Source organism: Schistocerca gregaria, chromosome 7, assembly GCF_023897955.1.
Source record: "Schistocerca gregaria isolate iqSchGreg1 chromosome 7, iqSchGreg1.2, whole genome shotgun sequence".
Classification (NCBI taxonomy): Eukaryota; Metazoa; Arthropoda; class Insecta; order Orthoptera; family Acrididae; genus Schistocerca; species Schistocerca gregaria.
Genome location: NC_064926.1, coordinates 39,347,271 through 39,365,151, shown reverse-complemented (window position 1 = coordinate 39,365,151; position 17,881 = coordinate 39,347,271). Strand labels below are relative to the sequence as shown.

General features: G+C 62.8%; 10 protein-coding genes across 10 annotated transcripts; all 10 read left to right on the top strand.

Annotated features, from left to right (window-relative positions):
• Positions 1–113: 113 nt before the first annotated feature.
• LOC126281817 (uncharacterized) lies at positions 114–952 on the top strand. Its single transcript, XM_049981046.1, has 2 exons — positions 114–459; positions 615–952. Exons 1-2 carry the CDS (start codon positions 114–116, stop codon positions 950–952), a joined length of 684 nt encoding a protein of 227 aa, XP_049837003.1.
• A 578-nt stretch (positions 953–1,530) lies between these two features.
• Positions 1,531–1,959, top strand: LOC126281816 (sperm acrosomal protein FSA-ACR.1-like). The gene has a single exon (XM_049981045.1). It carries the CDS (start codon positions 1,531–1,533, stop codon positions 1,957–1,959), a length of 429 nt encoding a protein of 142 aa, XP_049837002.1.
• LOC126281814 (sperm acrosomal protein FSA-ACR.1-like) lies at positions 1,956–2,704 on the top strand. The gene is made up of 2 exons (XM_049981043.1): positions 1,956–2,241; positions 2,478–2,704. Exons 1-2 carry the CDS (start codon positions 1,956–1,958, stop codon positions 2,702–2,704), a joined length of 513 nt encoding a protein of 170 aa, XP_049837000.1.
• A 248-nt stretch (positions 2,705–2,952) lies between these two features.
• Positions 2,953–5,170, top strand: LOC126281812 (spidroin-1-like). The gene is made up of 2 exons (XM_049981041.1): positions 2,953–3,967; positions 4,935–5,170. The coding sequence occupies exons 1-2, from the start codon at positions 2,953–2,955 to the stop codon at positions 5,168–5,170; spliced, it is 1,251 nt and encodes a 416-aa protein (XP_049836998.1).
• A 569-nt stretch (positions 5,171–5,739) lies between these two features.
• On the top strand, positions 5,740–6,210 carry LOC126281811 (spidroin-1-like). The gene has a single exon (XM_049981040.1). It carries the CDS (start codon positions 5,740–5,742, stop codon positions 6,208–6,210), a length of 471 nt encoding a protein of 156 aa, XP_049836997.1.
• On the top strand, positions 6,207–6,710 carry LOC126281809 (armadillo repeat-containing X-linked protein 4-like). Its single transcript, XM_049981037.1, has one exon. It carries the CDS (start codon positions 6,207–6,209, stop codon positions 6,708–6,710), a length of 504 nt encoding a protein of 167 aa, XP_049836994.1.
• A 39-nt stretch (positions 6,711–6,749) lies between these two features.
• Positions 6,750–7,178, top strand: LOC126281808 (sperm acrosomal protein FSA-ACR.1-like). Its single transcript, XM_049981036.1, has one exon. The coding sequence runs from the start codon at positions 6,750–6,752 to the stop codon at positions 7,176–7,178; it is 429 nt and encodes a 142-aa protein (XP_049836993.1).
• LOC126281807 (sperm acrosomal protein FSA-ACR.1-like) lies at positions 7,175–7,923 on the top strand. The gene is made up of 2 exons (XM_049981034.1): positions 7,175–7,460; positions 7,697–7,923. The coding sequence occupies exons 1-2, from the start codon at positions 7,175–7,177 to the stop codon at positions 7,921–7,923; spliced, it is 513 nt and encodes a 170-aa protein (XP_049836991.1).
• Positions 7,924–8,171: 248 nt separating this feature from the next.
• On the top strand, positions 8,172–11,818 carry LOC126281800 (spidroin-1-like). Its single transcript, XM_049981014.1, has 2 exons — positions 8,172–9,186; positions 11,577–11,818. The coding sequence occupies exons 1-2, from the start codon at positions 8,172–8,174 to the stop codon at positions 11,816–11,818; spliced, it is 1,257 nt and encodes a 418-aa protein (XP_049836971.1).
• A 79-nt stretch (positions 11,819–11,897) lies between these two features.
• On the top strand, positions 11,898–14,711 carry LOC126281799 (spidroin-1-like). Its single transcript, XM_049981013.1, has 2 exons — positions 11,898–12,716; positions 13,161–14,711. The coding sequence occupies exons 1-2, from the start codon at positions 11,898–11,900 to the stop codon at positions 14,709–14,711; spliced, it is 2,370 nt and encodes a 789-aa protein (XP_049836970.1).
• The last annotated feature ends 3,170 nt before the right edge of the window (positions 14,712–17,881 follow it).

Here is a 17,881-nt window from a genome sequence, read left to right as displayed (position 1 = left end):
GACTGGCAGGAAAGGTCTGGCCAGGAGAGTACAGGCCAGGAGAGGAATGGGCAGGAGAGGACTGGCTAATACAGGACATCAGGAGAAGACTGGGCAGGAGAAGACTGGGCAGGATGACTGGGCAGGAGAGGACTGGGCAGGAGAAGTCTGGGCAGCAGAGGACTGAGCAGAAGAGGCCGGGGCAGGAGAGAGCAGGAGAGGACTGCGAAGGAAGGGCTGTGCAGGGGAGGGATGGGCAGGAGAGGGATGAGCCGGAGAGGGATGCGCAGGAGAGGACTGGGCAGGAGAGGACTGGTCAGGAGAGGACTGGGCAGGAGAGGGCTTCGCTGGAAATGATTGGGCATGAGAGTCCTGGCAGGAGGGACTGGGCAGGAGAGTGCTGGGCAGGAGAGGGCTGGGCAGGAGAGGACTGGGCAGGAGAGGGATGGGCAGGAGGACTGGGCAGCAGAAGACTGGGCAGTAGAGGACTGGGCTGGAGACGACTGGGCAGGAGAGGACGGTAGGAGAGGACAGTTCAGGGGATGACTGGGCAGGACCTGACTGGGCAGGAGAGGACTATGCAGGAGAGGGCTGGGCAAAAGAGGGCTGGGGAGAATAGAGCTGGGCAGGAGAAGACTGGGCAGGAGAGGACTGGGCAGCAGAAGACTGGGCAGTAGAAGACTGGTCAGGAGAGGACTGGGGAGGACTGGCAGGAGGGGGATGGGCAGGAGAAGACTGGGCAGGAGAGGACTGGGCAGCAGAAGACTGGGCAGCTGAGGACTGGGCAGGAGAGGACTGGGCAGCAGAGGACTGGCAAGGAGAGGACTGGGCAGGAGAGAACTGGGCCGGAGAGGACAGGGCAGGAGAGGACTGGGCAATAGAGGACTGGGCAGGAGATGACTGGGCTGGACAGGACTGGGCAGGACAGGACTATGCAGGAGAGGGCTGGGCAAAAGAGGGCTGGGGAGAATAGGGCTGGGCAGGAGAGGACTGGGCAGGAGAGGACTGGGCAGGAGCGGGATGGGCAGGAGAGTCATGGGCAGGAGGGGACTGGGCAGGAGAGGACTGGGCAGGAAAGGGCTGGGCAGGGGACGACTGGGCAGCAGAAAACTGGGCAGCAGAGGACTGGGCAGGAGAGGACTGGGCAGGAGAGGACTAGGCAGGAGAGGACTGGGCAGGAGATGACTAAGCAAGACAAGACTGGGCAGGACAGGACTATGCAGGAGAGGGCTGGGCATAAGAGGCTGGGGAGAATAGGGCTGGGCAGGTGAGGACTGGGCAGGAGAGGACTGGGCAGGAGAGGACTGGGCAGGAGAGGACTGGGCAGGAGAGGGATGGGCAGGAGAAGACTGGGCAGGAGAGGACTGGGCAGCAGAAAACTCGGCAGCTGAGGACTGGGCAGGAGTGGACTGTTCAGGAGAGGGCTGGGCAGGAGAGGCCTGGGCAGGAAAGGACTGGCCAGGAGAGGACAGGCCAGGAGAGCAATGGGCAGGAGAGGACTGGGGAATATAGGACGGCAGGAGAAGACTGGGCAGGAGAGGACTGGGCAGGATGACTGGGCAGGACAGGACTGGGCAGGAGAAGTCTGGGCAGCAGAGGACTATGCAGATGAGGCCGGGGCAGGAGAGAGCAGGAGATGACTGGGATGGAAGGGCTGTGCAGGGGAGGGATGGGCAGGAGAGGGATGGGCCGAAGGGGGATGGGCAGGAGAGGACTGGGCAGGAGAGGACTGGCCAGGAGAGGACTGGGCAGGAGAGGGCTTCGCTGCAGAAGACTGGGCAGGAGAATCCTGGCAGGAGGGACTGGGCAGGAGAGGGCTGGGCAGGAGAGGGCTGGGCAGGAGAGGACTGGGCGGGAGACAGATGGGCAGGAGAGGGCTGGGCAGCAGAGGACTGGGCAGCAGAAGACTGGGCAGCAGAGAACTGGGCTGGAGACGACTGGGCAGGAGAGGACGGCTGGAGAGGACAGGGCAGGGGATGACTGTGCAGGACCGGACTGGGCAGGAGAGGACTACGCAGGAGGTGGCTGGGCAAAAGAGGGCTGGGCAGAATAGGGATGGGCACCAGAGGACTGGGAAAAAGAAGACTGGGCAGGAGAGGACTGGGCAGGAGACGACTGGGCAGGAGAGGACTGGGAAGGAGAGGACTGGGCAGGAAAGGACTGGGCAGGAGGGGACTGGGCAGCAGAGGACTGGGCAGCTGAGGACTGGGCAGGATAGGGCTGGGCAGGAGAGGACTGGGCTAGAGAGGACTGGGCAGGAGAGTACTGGGCAGGAAAGGACTGTTCAAGAGAGGACTGCTCAGAAGACGACTGGGCAGGAGAGGACTGAGCATTAGAGGGCTGGGCAGGAGAGGGCTGGGCAGGAAATGGCTGGGCAGGAGAGGACTGGGCAGGAGAGGACTCTGCAGGACAGGTTTGGCCAGGAGAGGAACGGGCCTTAGAGCCCTGGGCGTGAGAGGACTGGGCGGGAGATGAATGGGCAGGAAATGACTCGGCAGGAGCGGACTGGAAAGGAGAGGACTGTGGAGGAGAGTACTGGGCAGGAGAAGACGGGGCAGCAGAAATCTGGGTAGCGGAGGAGTGGGCATTAGAGGATTGTGCAGGAGAGGAGTGGGCAACAGAGGACTGTGCAGGAGAGGGCTGGGCAGGAGAGGACTGGGCACGGGGAACTAAGCAGGAGTGGATTGGGCAGCAGAAGACTGGGCAGCAGAGGACTGGCAGTTGAGGACTGGGGAGCAGACGTTTGAGCAGAAGAGGACAGGGCAGGAGAGTACTTGGCAGAAGAGGACTGGGCAGGAGCAGATGGGGCGGGAAAGGACTAAGCAGGAGAGGACTGGGCAGGAGAGGACTTGGCAGGAGACGCCTGGCCAGAAGAGGTCTGGGTAGCAGATTAGTGGGCATCAGAGGATTGTGCAATAGAGGCCTGGGCTGGGCAGCAGAGGACTGGGCAGCAGAGGACTGGGCAGGAGAGGAATGGGCAGTAGAGGACTGGGCAAGAGAGGACTGGCAGGAGAGCACTGGGCAGGAGATGACTGGACAGGGGAGGACTGGGCAGGAGAGGACTGGGCGGGAGAGGGATGGGCAGGGAGAACTGGGCAGCAGAAGACTGGGCAGCAGAGGACTGGGCAGGAGAGGACTGGGCAGGAGAGGACTGGGCAGGAGAGGGTTGTTCAGGAGAGGACTGGGCAGAAGAGGGATGGGCAGGAGAGGACTGGGCAGGAGAGGACTGGCCAGGAGAGGACTGGGCTGGATAGGACTGGGAAGATAGGACGGCAGGTCTGGGCAGGAGAGGACTGGGCAGGAGGACTGGGCAGGAGAGGACTGGGCAGGAGAGGGATGGGCAGGAGAGGACTGGGCAGGAGAGGACTGGGCACAATAAGACTGGGTAGCAGAGGACTGGGCAGGAAGACTGGGCAGGAGTGGACTGGGCAGGAGAGGGATGGGCAGGAGAGGACTGGGCAGAAGACTTGGCAGCAGAAGACTGGGCAGCAGAGGACTGGGCAGGAGAGGACTGGGCAGGAGAGGACTGGGCAGAAGAGGGCTGTTCAGGAGAGGACTGGGCAGGCGAGGGATGGGCAGGAGAGGACTAGGCACGAGAGGATTGGCCAGAGAGGACTGGGCAGGAGAGGACTGGGGAACATAGGTCGGCAGGTCTGGGCAGGAGAGGACTGGGCAGGAGGACTGGGCAGGAGAGGACTGGGCAGGAGAGGGATGGGCAGGAGAGGACTGGGCAGGAGAGGACTGGGGACAATAAGACTGGGTAGCAGAGGACTGGGCAGGATAGGACTGTGCATTAGAGGGCTGGGCAGGAGAGGGCTGGGCAGGAGAGGGCTGGGCAGTAGAGGACTGTGCAGGAGAGGACTGGGAGGCAGAGGACTGGCAGGAGAGGATTGGGCAGGGGAGGACTGGGCATCAGAGGAATGGGCAGGAGAGGACTGGGCAGGAAAGGACTGGGAAGGAGACGAATGGGAAGGAGAGGACTGGGCAGGTGAGGTCTGGGCAGCATAGGACTGGGCAGCAGAGGACTGGGCAGGAGTGGGCTGGGCAGTAGAGGACTGGGCAAAAGAGGACTGGGTAGGAGAGGACTGGGCAGGAAAGGACTGCTCAAGAGAGGACTGCTCAGAAGAGGACTGGGCAGGAAATGACTGGGCGGGACAGGACTAGACAAGAGAGGACCTATGCAGGAGAGGTCTGGGCAGAAGAGGACTGGGCAAGAGAGGACTGAAGAGGAGATGACTGGGTCATAGTGGGCTGGGCGGGAGATAACTGGGCAGGAGAGGACTGGGCAGGAGAGGAATCTGCAGGAGAGGGTTGGCCAGGAGAGGAATGGGCGGTAGAGCACTGGGCGGGAGATTAGTGGGTGGGAGAGGAATGCGCAGGAGAGGCCTTGGCGGCAGAGGACTAGTCAGGAGGGAACTGGGCAGCTGAGGACTGGGCATCAAAGGACTAGTGAGGCGAGGACCTTGCAGGAGAGGACTGTGCAGCAGAGGTCAGGAGATGACTAGGCAGGAGAGGACTAGGTAGGAGAGGACTAGGCAGCAGAGGACTGGGCAGGAGAGGACTGGGCGGCAGAGAACTTGGCAGGTGAGGACTGGTCAGGAGAGGACTGGGCAGGAGAGGACTGGGCAGCAGAGGACTGGGGAGGAGCGGACTGGGCAGGAGAGGACTGGGCAGGAGAGGGCGGGCAGGAGAGGACTGTGCAGGAGAGGACTGGGAGGCAGAGGACTGGCAGGAGAGGATTGGGCAGGAGAGGGATGGGCAGGAAAGGGATGGGCTGCAGAGTTCTGGGCAGCAGAAGACTGGGTAGCAGAGGACAGCGCTAGAGACGACTGGGCAGAATAGGACGGCTGGAGAGGACAGAGCAGGAGATGACTGGGCAGGACAGGACTGGGCAGGAGAGGACTATGCAGGAGGGGGCTGGGCAAATGAGGGCTGGGAAAAATAGGGCTGGGCAGGAGAGGACTGGGAAAAAGAGGACAGGGCAGGAGAGGACTGGGCAGGAGAGGACTGGGCAGGAGAGGACTGGGCAGGAGGGGACTGGGCAGCAGAGGACTGGGCAGCAGAGGACTGGGCAGGAGAGGGCTGGGCAGTAGAGGACTGGGCAAAAGTGTACTGGGCAGGAGAGGACTGGGCAGGAAAGGACTGCTCAAGAGAGGACTGCTCAGAAGTGGACTGGGCAGGAGAGGACTAGGCAGGAGAGGACGGCAGGAGAGGGCTGGGCAGCAGAGGACTGGGCAAGAGAGGACTGGGCAGGAGAGGGCTGGGCAGGGGAGGACTGGTCAGCAGAAGACTGGGCAGCAAAGGACTGGGCAGGAGAGGACTGGGCAGGAGAGGACTGGGCAGGAGAGGACAGGGCAGGAGAGGGCTGCGCAGTAGACGACAGGGCAGGAGAGGATTGGGCAGGAGAGGACTGGGCAGGAGAGGGCGGGGTAGGAGGGGACTGGGCAGGAGGGGACCGGGCAGGAGAGGGCTGGGCAGGAGAGGACTGGGCAGGAAAGGACTGCTCAAGAGAGGATTGCTCAGAAAAGGACTGGGCAGGAGAGGACTGAGCATTAGAGGGCTGGACAGGAGAGGGCTGGGCAGGAGAGTGCTGGGCAGGAGAGGACTTGGCAGCAGAGGACTGGGCAGCAATGGACTGAACAGGAGAGGTCTGGGCAGGAGAGGACTGGGCTGGAGAGGTCTGGGCAGGAGAGGGCAGGAGAGGACTGGGGAGGGCTGTGCAGGAGAGCGATGGGCAGGAGAGGGATAGGCCAAATAGGGATGGGCATTAGAGGACTGGGCAGGAGAGGACTGGGCAGGAGAGGACTGGGCAGGAGGGGGCTTCGCAGGAGAAGACTGGGCAGGAGAGACCTGGCAGGAGGGACTGGCAGGAGGCGGCTGGGCAGGAGAGGGCTGGGCAGGAGAGGACTGGGCAGGAGAGGAATGGGCAGGAGAGGGATGGGCAGCAGAGGACTGGGCAGCAGAAGACTGGGCAGCAGAGGACTGGGCTGGAGACGACTGGGCAGAATAGGACGGCTTTGGAGGACAGGGCAGGAAATGACTAGGCAGGACAGGACTGGGCAGGAGAGGACTATGATGGAGGGGGCTGGGCAAATGAAGGCTGGGCAGAATAGGGCTGGGCAGGAGGGGACTGGGAAAAAGAGGACAGGGCAGGAGAGCAATGGGCAGGAGAGGACTGGGGAATATAGGACGGCAGAAGAAGACTGGGCAGGAGGGGACTGGGCAGGATGACTGGGCAGGACAGGACTGGGCAGGAGAAGTCTGGGCAGCAGAGGACTATGCAGATGAGGCCGGGGCAGGAGAGAGCAGGAGATGACTGGGATGGAAGGGCTGTGCAGGGGAGGGATGGGCAGGAGAGGGATGGGCCGAAGAGGGATGGGCAGGAGAGGACTGGGCAGGAGAGGACTGGCCAGGAGAGGACTGGGCAGGAGAGGGCTTCGCTGCAGAAGACTGGGCAGGAGAATCCTGGCAGGAGGGACTGGGCAGGAGAGGGCTGGGCAGGAGAGGACTGGGCAGGAGAGGACTGGGCAGGAGAGGACTGGGCAGGAGAGGGATGGGCAGGAGAAGACTGGGCAGGAGAGGACTGGGCAGCAGAAAACTCGGCAGCTGAGGACTGGGCAGGAGTGGACTGTTCAGGAGAGGGCTGGGCAGGAGAGGCCTGGGCAGGAAAGGACTGGCCAGGAGAGGACAGGCCAGGAGAGCAATGGGCAGGAGAGGACTGGGGAATATAGGACGGCAGGAGAAGACTGGGCAGGAGAGGACTGGGCAGGATGACTGGGCAGGACAGGACTGGGCAGGAGAAGTCTGGGCAGCAGAGGACTATGCAGATGAGGCCGGGGCAGGAGAGAGCAGGAGACGACTGGGATGGAAGGGCTGTGCAGGGGAGGGATGGGCAGGAGAGGGATGGGCCGAAGAGGGATGGGCAGGAGAGGACTGGGCAGGAGAGGACTGGCCAGGAGAGGACTGGGCAGGAGAGGGCTTCGCTGCAGAAGACTGGGCAGGAGAATCCTGGCAGGAGGGACTGGGCAGGAGAGGGCTGGGCAGGAGAGGGCTGGGCAGGAGAGGACTGGGCGGGAGACAGATGGGCAGGAGAGGGCTGGGCAGCAGAGGACTGGGCAGCAGAAGACTGGGCAGCAGAGAACTGGGCTGGAGACGACTGGGCAGGAGAGGACGGCTGGAGAGGACAGGGCAGGGGATGACTGTGCAGGACCGGACTGGGCAGGAGAGGACTACGCAGGAGGTGGCTGGGCAAAAGAGGGCTGGGCAGAATAGGGATGGGCACCAGAGGACTGGGAAAAAGAAGACTGGGCAGGAGAGGACTGGGCAGGAGACGACTGGGCAGGAGAGGACTGGGAAGGAGAGGACTGGGCAGGAAAGGACTGGGCAGGAGGGGACTGGGCAGCAGAGGACTGGGCAGCTGAGGACTGGGCAGGATAGGGCTGGGCAGGAGAGGACTGGGCTAGAGAGGACTGGGCAGGAGAGTACTGGGCAGGAAAGGACTGTTCAAGAGAGGACTGCTCAGAAGACGACTGGGCAGGAGAGGACTGAGCATTAGAGGGCTGGGCAGGAGAGGGCTGGGCAGGAAATGGCTGGGCAGGAGAGGACTGGGCAGGAGAGGACTCTGCAGGACAGGTTTGGCCAGGAGAGGAACGGGCCTTAGAGCCCTGGGCGTGAGAGGACTGGGCGGGAGATGAATGGGCAGGAAATGACTCGGCAGGAGCGGACTGGAAAGGAGAGGACTGTGGAGGAGAGTACTGGGCAGGAGAAGACGGGGCAGCAGAAATCTGGGTAGCGGAGGAGTGGGCATTAGAGGATTGTGCAGGAGAGGAGTGGGCAACAGAGGACTGTGCAGGAGAGGGCTGGGCAGGAGAGGACTGGGCACGGGGAACTAAGCAGGAGTGGATTGGGCAGCAGAAGACTGGGCAGCAGAGGACTGGCAGTTGAGGACTGGGGAGCAGACGTTTGAGCAGAAGAGGACAGGGCAGGAGAGTACTTGGCAGAAGAGGACTGGGCAGGAGCAGATGGGGCGGGAAAGGACTAAGCAGGAGAGGACTGGGCAGGAGAGGACTTGGCAGGAGACGCCTGGCCAGAAGAGGTCTGGGTAGCAGATTAGTGGGCATCAGAGGATTGTGCAATAGAGGCCTGGGCTGGGCAGCAGAGGACTGGGCAGCAGAGGACTGGGCAGGAGAGGAATGGGCAGTAGAGGACTGGGCAAGAGAGGACTGGCAGGAGAGCACTGGGCAGGAGATGACTGGACAGGGGAGGACTGGGCAGGAGAGGACTGGGCGGGAGAGGGATGGGCAGGGAGAACTGGGCAGCAGAAGACTGGGCAGCAGAGGACTGGGCAGGAGAGGACTGGGCAGGAGAGGACTGGGCAGGAGAGGGTTGTTCAGGAGAGGACTGGGCAGAAGAGGGATGGGCAGGAGAGGACTGGGCAGGAGAGGACTGGCCAGGAGAGGACTGGGCTGGATAGGACTGGGAAGATAGGACGGCAGGTCTGGGCAGGAGAGGACTGGGCAGGAGGACTGGGCAGGAGAGGACTGGGCAGGAGAGGGATGGGCAGGAGAGGACTGGGCAGGAGAGGACTGGGCACAATAAGACTGGGTAGCAGAGGACTGGGCAGGAAGACTGGGCAGGAGTGGACTGGGCAGGAGAGGGATGGGCAGGAGAGGACTGGGCAGAAGACTTGGCAGCAGAAGACTGGGCAGCAGAGGACTGGGCAGGAGAGGACTGGGCAGGAGAGGACTGGGCAGAAGAGGGCTGTTCAGGAGAGGACTGGGCAGGCGAGGGATGGGCAGGAGAGGACTAGGCACGAGAGGATTGGCCAGAGAGGACTGGGCAGGAGAGGACTGGGGAACATAGGTCGGCAGGTCTGGGCAGGAGAGGACTGGGCAGGAGGACTGGGCAGGAGAGGACTGGGCAGGAGAGGGATGGGCAGGAGAGGACTGGGCAGGAGAGGACTGGGGACAATAAGACTGGGTAGCAGAGGACTGGGCAGGATAGGACTGTGCATTAGAGGGCTGGGCAGGAGAGGGCTGGGCAGGAGAGGGCTGGGCAGTAGAGGACTGTGCAGGAGAGGACTGGGAGGCAGAGGACTGGCAGGAGAGGATTGGGCAGGGGAGGACTGGGCATCAGAGGAATGGGCAGGAGAGGACTGGGCAGGAAAGGACTGGGAAGGAGACGAATGGGAAGGAGAGGACTGGGCAGGTGAGGTCTGGGCAGCATAGGACTGGGCAGCAGAGGACTGGGCAGGAGTGGGCTGGGCAGTAGAGGACTGGGCAAAAGAGGACTGGGTAGGAGAGGACTGGGCAGGAAAGGACTGCTCAAGAGAGGACTGCTCAGAAGAGGACTGGGCAGGAAATGACTGGGCGGGACAGGACTAGACAAGAGAGGACCTATGCAGGAGAGGTCTGGGCAGAAGAGGACTGGGCAAGAGAGGACTGAAGAGGAGATGACTGGGTCATAGTGGGCTGGGCGGGAGATAACTGGGCAGGAGAGGACTGGGCAGGAGAGGAATCTGCAGGAGAGGGTTGGCCAGGAGAGGAATGGGCGGTAGAGCACTGGGCGGGAGATTAGTGGGTGGGAGAGGAATGCGCAGGAGAGGCCTTGGCGGCAGAGGACTAGTCAGGAGGGAACTGGGCAGCTGAGGACTGGGCATCAAAGGACTAGTGAGGCGAGGACCTTGCAGGAGAGGACTGTGCAGCAGAGGTCAGGAGATGACTAGGCAGGAGAGGACTAGGTAGGAGAGGACTAGGCAGCAGAGGACTGGGCAGGAGAGGACTGGGCGGCAGAGAACTTGGCAGGTGAGGACTGGTCAGGAGAGGACTGGGCAGGAGAGGACTGGGCAGCAGAGGACTGGGGAGGAGCGGACTGGGCAGGAGAGGACTGGGCAGGAGAGGGCGGGCAGGAGAGGACTGTGCAGGAGAGGACTGGGAGGCAGAGGACTGGCAGGAGAGGATTGGGCAGGAGAGGGATGGGCAGGAAAGGGATGGGCTGCAGAGTTCTGGGCAGCAGAAGACTGGGTAGCAGAGGACAGCACTAGAGACGACTGGGCAGAATAGGACGGCTGGAGAGGACAGAGCAGGAGATGACTGGGCAGGACAGGACTGGGCAGGAGAGGACTATGCAGGAGGGGGCTGGGCAAATGAGGGCTGGGAAAAATAGGGCTGGGCAGGAGAGGACTGAAAAAAAGAGGACAGGGCAGGAGAGGACTGGGCAGGAGAGGACTGGGCAGGAGAGGACTGGGCAGGAGGGGACTGGGCAGCAGAGGACTGGGCAGCAGAGGACTGGGCAGGAGAGGGCTGGGCAGTAGAGGACTGGGCAAAAGTGTACTGGGCAGGAGAGGACTGGGCAGGAAAGGACTGCTCAAGAGAGGACTGCTCAGAAGTGGACTGGGCAGGAGAGGACTAGGCAGGAGAGGACGGCAGGAGAGGGCTGGGCAGCAGAGGACTGGGCAAGAGAGGACTGGGCAGGAGAGGGCTGGGCAGGGGAGGACTGGTCAGCAGAAGACTGGGCAGCAAAGGACTGGGCAGGAGAGGACTGGGCAGGAGAGGACTGGGCAGGAGAGGACAGGGCAGGAGAGGGCTGCGCAGTAGACGACAGGGCAGGAGAGGATTGGGCAGGAGAGGACTGGGCAGGAGAGGGCGGGGTAGGAGGGGACTGGGCAGGAGGGGACCGGGCAGGAGAGGGCTGGGCAGGAGAGGACTGGGCAGGAAAGGACTGCTCAAGAGAGGATTGCTCAGAAAAGGACTGGGCAGGAGAGGACTGAGCATTAGAGGGCTGGACAGGAGAGGGCTGGGCAGGAGAGTGCTGGGCAGGAGAGGACTTGGCAGCAGAGGACTGGGCAGCAATGGACTGAACAGGAGAGGTCTGGGCAGGAGAGGACTGGGCAGGAGAGGTCTGGGCAGGAGAGGGCAGCAGAGGACTGGGGAGGGCTGTGCAGGAGAGCGATGGGCAGGAGAGGGATAGGCCAAATAGGGATGGGCATTAGAGGACTGGGCAGGAGAGGACTGGGCAGGAGAGGACTGGGCAGGAGGGGGCTTCGCAGGAGAAGACTGGGCAGGAGAGACCTGGCAGGAGGGACTGGCAGGAGGCGGCTGGGCAGGAGAGGGCTGGGCAGGAGAGGACTGGGCAGGAGAGGAATGGGCAGGAGAGGGATGGGCAGCAGAGGACTGGGCAGCAGAACACTGGGCAGCAGAGGACTGGGCTGGAGACGACTGGGCAGAATAGGACGGCTTTGGAGGACAGGGCAGGAAATGACTAGGCAGGACAGGACTGGGCAGGAGAGGACTATGATGGAGGGGGCTGGGCAAATGAAGGCTGGGCAGAATAGGGCTGGGCAGGAGGGGACTGGGAAAAAGAGGACAGGGCAGGAGAGGACAGGGCAGTAGAGGACTGGGCAGAAGAGGAATGGGCAGGAGAGGACTGGGCAGGAGGGGACTGGGCAGCAGAGGACTGGGCAGGAGAGGGCTGGGCAGGAGAGGACTGGGCCAGAGAGGACTGGGCAGGAGAGGACTGGGCAGGAAAGGACTGCTCAAGAGAGGACTGCGCAGATGAGGACTGGGCAGGAGAGGACTGAGCATTAGAGGACTGGGCAGGAGAGGGCTGGGCAGTTGAGGGCTGGGCAGGAGAGGGATGGGCAGGAGAGGACTGGGCAGCAGAGGACTGGGCAGCAGCAGACTGGGCAGGAGAGGACTGTGCAAGAGAAGACTTGGCAGGAGAGGAATGGGCAGTAAATGACTGGGCGGGAGAGGACTGGACAGGAGAGGACTATGCACGAGAGGTCTGGCAGGAGAGCACTGGGCAGGAGAGGACTGAAGAGGAGAGGACTGGGTCGTAGTGGGCTGGGCGGGAGATGGCTGGGGAGGTGAGGACTGGGCAGGAGAGGACTCTGCAGGAGAGGGTTATCCAGGAGAGGAATGGGCGGTAGAGCACTGGGCGGGAGAATACTGGGCAGGAGAGGAATGCGCGGGGGAGGCCTGGGCAGCAGAGGACTAGTCAGGAGAGAACTGTGCAGCAGAGGACTGGGCAGCAGAGGACTAGTGAGGAGAGGACCTTGCAGGAGAACACTGTGCAGCAGAGGTCAGGAGAGGACTAGGCGAGAGAGGTCTGGGCAGCAGAGGACTGGGGAGGAGAGGACTGGGCGGCAGAGAACTTGGCAGGTGAGGACTGGTCAGGAGAGGACTGGGCAGCAGAGGACTGGGCAGAAGAGGACTGTTCAGCAGAGGACTGGGAGGCAGAGGACTAGTCAGGAGAGGAATGGGCAGAAGAGGACTGGGCAGGGAGGGCTGCGCAGGAGAGGGCTGGTCAGGAGAGGACTGGGCAGGAGAGGGATGGGCAGGAGAGGAATGGGCAGCAGAGGACTGGGCAGCAGAAGACTGGGCAGCAGAGGGCTGGGCTGGAGACGACTGGGCAGAATAGGTCGGGTGGAGAGGCCAGGGCAGGAGATGACTGGGCAGGACAGGACTGGGCAGAAGGGGACTATGCAGGATGGGGCTGGGCAAATGAGGGCTGGGCAGAATAGGGCTGGGCAGGAGAGGACTGGGAAAAAGAGGACAGGGCAGGAGAGGACTGGGCAGGAGAGGGCTGGGCAGGAGAGGACTGGGCAAGAGAGGACTGGGCAGGAGAGGACTGGGCAGGAGGGGACTGGGCAGCAGAGGACTGGGCAGCAGAGGATTGGGCAGGAGAGGGCTGGGCAGGAGAGGACTGGGCAAGAGAGGACTGGGCAGGAGAGGACTGTGCAGGAAAGGACTGCTCAAGAGAGGACTGCTCAGAAGAGGACTGGGCAGGAGAGGACTGAGCATTAAAGGACTGGGCAGCAGATTACGGCAGCAGAGGACAAGTCAGGAGAGGACTGCACAGGAAAGGGCTAGGCAGGAGAGGGCTGGGCAGGAGAGGACATGGCAGGAAAAGACTGGGCAGGAGTGGATGGGGCAGGAGAGGACTAAGCATTAGAGGACTGGGCAGGAGAGGACTTGGCAGGAGACGCCTGGCCAGGAGAGGTCTGGGCTGCAGAGGAGTGGGCATCAGAGGATTGTGCATGAGAGGACTGGGCTGGGCAGCAGAGGACTGGGCAGCATAGGACTAGTGAGGAGTGGACTTGTAAGGAGAGAACTGCTCAGGAAAGGTCAAGAGAGGACTAGGCCGAAGAGGTCTAGGCAGGAGAGGACTGGACAAAAGAGGACTGGGCAGGAGAGGACTGGGCAGGAGAGGACTTGGCAGGAGAGGAATGGGCAGGAGAGGACTGGGTAGAAGAGGACTGGGCAGGAGAGATCTGGGCAGGAGAAGGCTGGGCAGGAGAGGACTGGGCAGGAAAGGACTGGGCAGCAGAGTACTGGGCAGGAGAGGACTGGGCAGCAGAGGATTGGGCAGGAGAGTACTGGGCAGGAGAGGACCGGGCAGCAGAGGACTGGGCAGGAGAGGACTGGGCAGGAGGGGACTGGGCAGCAGAGGACTGGACAGGAGACGACTGGGCAGGAGAGGACTGGGCAGCAGAGGTCTGGGGAGCAGAGGACTGGGCAGGAGAGGACTTGGCAGGAGAGGACTGGCCAGCAGAGGACTGGACAGGAGAGGACTGGACAGGAGAGGATTGGGCTGGAGAGGACTGGGCAGAAGAGGACTGGGCAGCAGAGGACTGGGCAGGAGAGGACTGGGCAGGAGAGGACTGGGCAGGAGATGACTGGGCAGCAGAGGATTGGGCAGGAGAGGACTGGGCAGGAGAGGACCGGGCAGCAGAGGATTGGGCAGGAGAGGACTTGGCAGGAGAGGACTGGGCAGCAGGGGACTGGGCAGGAGAGGACTGGGCAGGAGAGGACTGGGCAGCAGAGGACTGGGGAGCAGAGGACTGGGCAGCAGAGGACTTGGCAGGAGAGGACTGGGCTGCAGAGGACTGGACAGGAGAGGACTGGACAGGAGAGGATTGGGCAGGAGAGGACTGGGCAGGAGAGGACTGCGCAGCAGAGGATTGGGCAGGAGAGGACTGGGCAGGAGAGGACTGGGCAGGAGAGGACTGGGCAGCAGAGGATTGGGCAGGAGAGGACTGGGCAGGAGAGGACCGGGCAGCAGAGGATTGGGCAGGAGAGGACTTGGCAGGAGAGGACTGGGCAGCAGAGGACTGGGCAGCAGAGGACTGGGCAGGAGAGGACTGGGCAGCAGAGGACTGGGGAGCAGAGGACTGGGCAGGAGAGGACTTGGCAGGAGAGGACTGGGCAGCGGAGGACTGGACAGGACTGGGCAGGAGAGGACTGGGCAGCAGAGGACTGGGCAGGAGAGGACTGGGCAGGAGAGGACTGGGCAGCAGAGGACTGGGGAGCAGAGGACTGGGCACGAGCGGACTGGGCAGCAGAGGACTGGGCAGCAGAGGACTGGACAGGAGAGGACTGGGGAGCAGAGGACTGGGCAGGAGAGGACTGGGCAGCAGAGTACTGGGCAGGAGAGAACTGGGCAGCAGAGGACTGGACAGGAGAGGACTGGGCAGGAAAGGACTGCTCAAGAGAGGATTGCTCAGAAAAGGACTGGGCAGGAGAGGACTGAGCATTAGAGGGCTGGACAGGAGAGGGCTGGGCAGGAGAGTGCTGGGCAGGAGAGGACTTGGCAGCAGAGGACTGGGCAGCAATGGACTGAACAGGAGAGGTCTGGGCAGGAGAGGACTGGGCACGAGAGGTCTGGGCAGGAGAGGGCAGGAGAGGACTGGGGAGGGCTGTGCAGGAGAGCGATGGGCAGGAGAGGGATAGGCCAAAGAGGGATGGGCATTAGAGGACTGGGCAGGAGAGGACTGGGCAGGAGAGGACTGGGCAGGAGGGGGCTTCGCAGGAGAAGACTGGGCAGGAGAGACCTGGCAGGAGGGACTGGCAGGAGGCGGCTGGGCAGGAGAGGGCTGGGCAGGAGAGGACTGGGCAGGAGAGGAATGGGCAGGAGAGGGATGGGCAGCAGAGGACTGGGCAGCAGAACACTGGGCAGCAGAGGACTGGGCTGGAGACGACTGGGCAGAATAGGACGGCTTTGGAGGACAGGGCAGGAAATGACTAGGCAGGACAGGACTGGGCAGGAGAGGACTATGATGGAGGGGGCTGGGCAAATGAAGGCTGGGCAGAATAGGGCTGGGCAGGAGGGGACTGGGAAAAAGAGGACAGGGCAGGAGAGGACAGGGCAGTAGAGGACTGGGCAGAAGAGGAATGGGCAGGAGAGGACTGGGCAGGAGGGGACTGGGCAGCAGAGGACTGGGCAGGAGAGGGCTGGGCAGGAGAGGACTGGGCCAGAGAGGACTGGGCAGGAGAGGACTGGGCAGGAAAGGACTGCTCAAGAGAGGACTGCGCAGATGAGGACTGGGCAGGAGAGGACTGAGCATTAGAGGACTGGGCAGGAGAGGGCTGGGCAGTTGAGGGCTGGGCAGGAGAGGGATGGGCAGGAGAGGACTGGGCAGCAGAGCACTGGGCAGCAGCAGACTGGGCAGGAGAGGACTGTGCAAGAGAAGACTTGGCAGGAGAGGAATGGGCAGTAAATGACTGGGCGGGAGAGGACTGGATAGGAGAGGACTATGCACGAGAGGTCTGGCAGGAGAGCACTGGGCAGGAGAGGACTGAAGAGGAGAGGACTGGGTCATAGTGGGCTGGGCGGGAGATGGCTGGGCAGGTGAGGACTGGGCAGGAGAGGACTCTGCAGGAGAGGGTTATCCAGGAGAGGAATGGGCGGTAGAGCACTGGGCGGGAGAATACTGGGCAGGAGAGGAATGCGCGGGGGAGGCCTGGGCAGCAGAGGACTAGTCAGGAGAGAACTGTGCAGCAGAGGACTGGGCAGCAGAGGACTAGTGAGGAGAGGACCTTGCAGGAGAAGACTGTGCAGCAGAGGTCAGGAGAGGACTAGGCGGGAGAGGTCTGGGCAGCAGAGGACTGGGCAGCAGAGGACTGGGCAGAAGAGGACTGTTCAGCAGAGGACTGGGAGGCAGAGGACTAGTCAGGAGAGGAATGGGCAGAAGAGGACTGGGCAGGCAGGGCTGCGCAGGAGAGGGCTGGTCAGGAGAGGACTGGGCAGGAGAGGGATGGGCAGGAGAGGAATGGGCAGCAGAGGACTGGGCAGCAGAAGACTGGGCAGCAGAGGGCTGGGCTGGAGACGACTGGGCAGAATAGGTCGGGTGGAGAGGCCAGGGCAGGAGATGACTGGGCAGGACAGGACTGGGCAGAAGGGGACTATGCAGGATGGGGCTGGGCAAATGAGGGCTGGGCAGAATAGGGCTGGGCAGGAGAGGACTGGGAAAAAGAGGACAGGGCAGGAGAGGACTGGGCAGGAGAGGGCTGGGCAGGAGAGGACTGGGCAAGGGAGGACTGGGCAGGAGAGGACTGGGCAGGAGGGGACTGGGCAGCAGAGGACTGGGCAGCAGAGGATTGGGCAGGAGAGGGCTGGGCAGGAGAGGACTGGGCAAGAGAGGACTGGGCAGGAGAGGACTGTGCAGGAAAGGACTGCTCAAGAGAGGACAGCTCAGAAGAGGACTGGGCAGGAGAGGACTGAGCATTAAAGGACTGGGCAGCAGATTACGGCAGCAGAGGACAAGTCAGGAGAGGACTGCACAGGAAAGGGCTAGGCAGGAGAGGGCTGGACAGGAGAGGACATGGCAGGAAAAGACTGGGCAGGAGTGGATGGGGCAGGAGAGGACTAAGCATTAGAGGACTGGGCAGGAGAGGACTTGGCAGGAGACGCCTGGCCAGGAGAGGTCTGGGCTGCAGAGGAGTGGGCATCAGAGGATTGTGCATGAGAGGACTGGGCTGGGCACCAGAGGACTGGGCAGCATAGGACTAGTGAGGAGTGGACTTGTAAGGAGAGAACTGCTCAGGAAAGGTCAAGAGAGGACTAGGCCGAAGAGGTCTAGGCAGGAGAGGACTGGACAAAAGAGGACTGGGCAGGAGAGGACTGGGCAGGAGAGGACTTGGCAGGAGAGGAATGGGCAGGAGAGGACTGGGTAGAAGAGGACTGGGCAGGAGAGATCTGGGCAGGAGAGGGCTGGGCAGGAGAGGACTGGGCAGGAAAGGACTGGGCAGCAGAGTACTGGGCAGGAGAGGACTGGGCAGCAGAGGATTGGGCAGGAGAGTACTGGGCAGGAGAGGACCGGGCAGCAGAGGACTGGGCAGGAGAGGACTGGGCAGGAGGGGACTGGGCAGCAGAGGACTGGACAGGAGACGACTGGGCAGGAGAGGACTGGGCAGCAGAGGTCTGGGGAGCAGAGGACTGGGCAGGAGAGGACTTGGCAGGAGAGGACTGGCCAGCAGAGGACTGGACAGGAGAGGACTGGACAGGAGAGGATTGGGCTGGAGAGGACTGGGCAGAAGAGGACTGGGCAGCAGAGGATTGGGCAGGAGAGGACTGGGCAGGAGAGGACTGGGCAGGAGATGACTGGGCAGCAGAGGATTGGGCAGGAGAGGACTGGGCAGGAGAGGACCGGGCAGCAGAGGATTGGGCAGGAGAGGACTTGGCAGGAGAGGACTGGGCAGCAGGGGACTGGGCAGGAGAGGACTGGGCAGGAGAGGACTGGGCAGCAGAGGACTGGGGAGCAGAGGACTGGGCAAGAGAGGACTTGGCAGGAGAGGACTGGGCTGCAGAGGACTGGACAGGAGAGGACTGGACAGGTGAGGATTGGGCATGAGAGGACTGGGCAGGAGAGGACTGCGCAGCAGAGGATTGGGCAGGAGAGGACTGGGCAGGAGAGGACTGGGCAGGAGAGGACTGGGCAGCAGAGGATTGGGCAGGAGAGGACTGGGCAGGAGAGGACCGGGCAGCAGAGGATTGGGAAGGAGAGGACTTGGCAGGAGAGGACTGGGCAGCAGAGGACTGGGCAGGAGAGGACTGGGCAGGAGAGGACTGGGCAGCAGAGGACTGGGGAGCAGAGGACTGGGCAGGAGAGGAATTGGCAGGA

Bases quoted from the DNA above. Each gene is read 5' to 3' on its own strand.
- LOC126281799 (XM_049981013.1), top strand. From the start codon at position 11,898: ATGGGCGGTAGAGCACTGGGCGGGAGAATACTGGGCAGGAGAGGAATG. The intron at 12,717-13,160 runs GTGCAGGAAAGG...TGGACAAAAGAG, and splicing joins GGACTGGGCAGGAGAGGACT to GACTGGGCAGGAGAGGACTG.
- LOC126281808 (XM_049981036.1), top strand. From the start codon at position 6,750: ATGACTGGGCAGGACAGGACTGGGCAGGAGAAGTCTGGGCAGCAGAGG.
- LOC126281814 (XM_049981043.1), top strand. From the start codon at position 1,956: ATGACTGTGCAGGACCGGACTGGGCAGGAGAGGACTACGCAGGAGGTG. The intron at 2,242-2,477 runs GTACTGGGCAGG...ATGACTCGGCAG, and splicing joins AGAGAGGACTGGGCAGGAGA to GAGCGGACTGGAAAGGAGAG.
- LOC126281812 (XM_049981041.1), top strand. From the start codon at position 2,953: ATGGGCAGTAGAGGACTGGGCAAGAGAGGACTGGCAGGAGAGCACTGG. The intron at 3,968-4,934 runs GTGAGGTCTGGG...AGGGCTGGGCAG, and splicing joins GGAAGGAGAGGACTGGGCAG to GAGAGGACTGGGAAAAAGAG.
- LOC126281811 (XM_049981040.1), top strand. From the start codon at position 5,740: ATGGGCATTAGAGGACTGGGCAGGAGAGGACTGGGCAGGAGAGGACTG.
- LOC126281816 (XM_049981045.1), top strand. From the start codon at position 1,531: ATGACTGGGCAGGACAGGACTGGGCAGGAGAAGTCTGGGCAGCAGAGG.
- LOC126281809 (XM_049981037.1), top strand. From the start codon at position 6,207: ATGACTGGGCAGGACAGGACTGGGCAGGAGAAGTCTGGGCAGCAGAGG.
- LOC126281817 (XM_049981046.1), top strand. From the start codon at position 114: ATGACTGGGCAGGAGAGGACTGGGCAGGAGAAGTCTGGGCAGCAGAGG. The intron at 460-614 runs GTAGAGGACTGG...GGGCAGGAGAAG, and splicing joins GGGCAGCAGAAGACTGGGCA to ACTGGGCAGGAGAGGACTGG.
- LOC126281800 (XM_049981014.1), top strand. From the start codon at position 8,172: ATGGGCAGTAGAGGACTGGGCAAGAGAGGACTGGCAGGAGAGCACTGG. The intron at 9,187-11,576 runs GTGAGGTCTGGG...AGGACTGGGCAG, and splicing joins GGAAGGAGAGGACTGGGCAG to GAGAGGGCTGGGCAGTTGAG.
- LOC126281807 (XM_049981034.1), top strand. From the start codon at position 7,175: ATGACTGTGCAGGACCGGACTGGGCAGGAGAGGACTACGCAGGAGGTG. The intron at 7,461-7,696 runs GTACTGGGCAGG...ATGACTCGGCAG, and splicing joins AGAGAGGACTGGGCAGGAGA to GAGCGGACTGGAAAGGAGAG.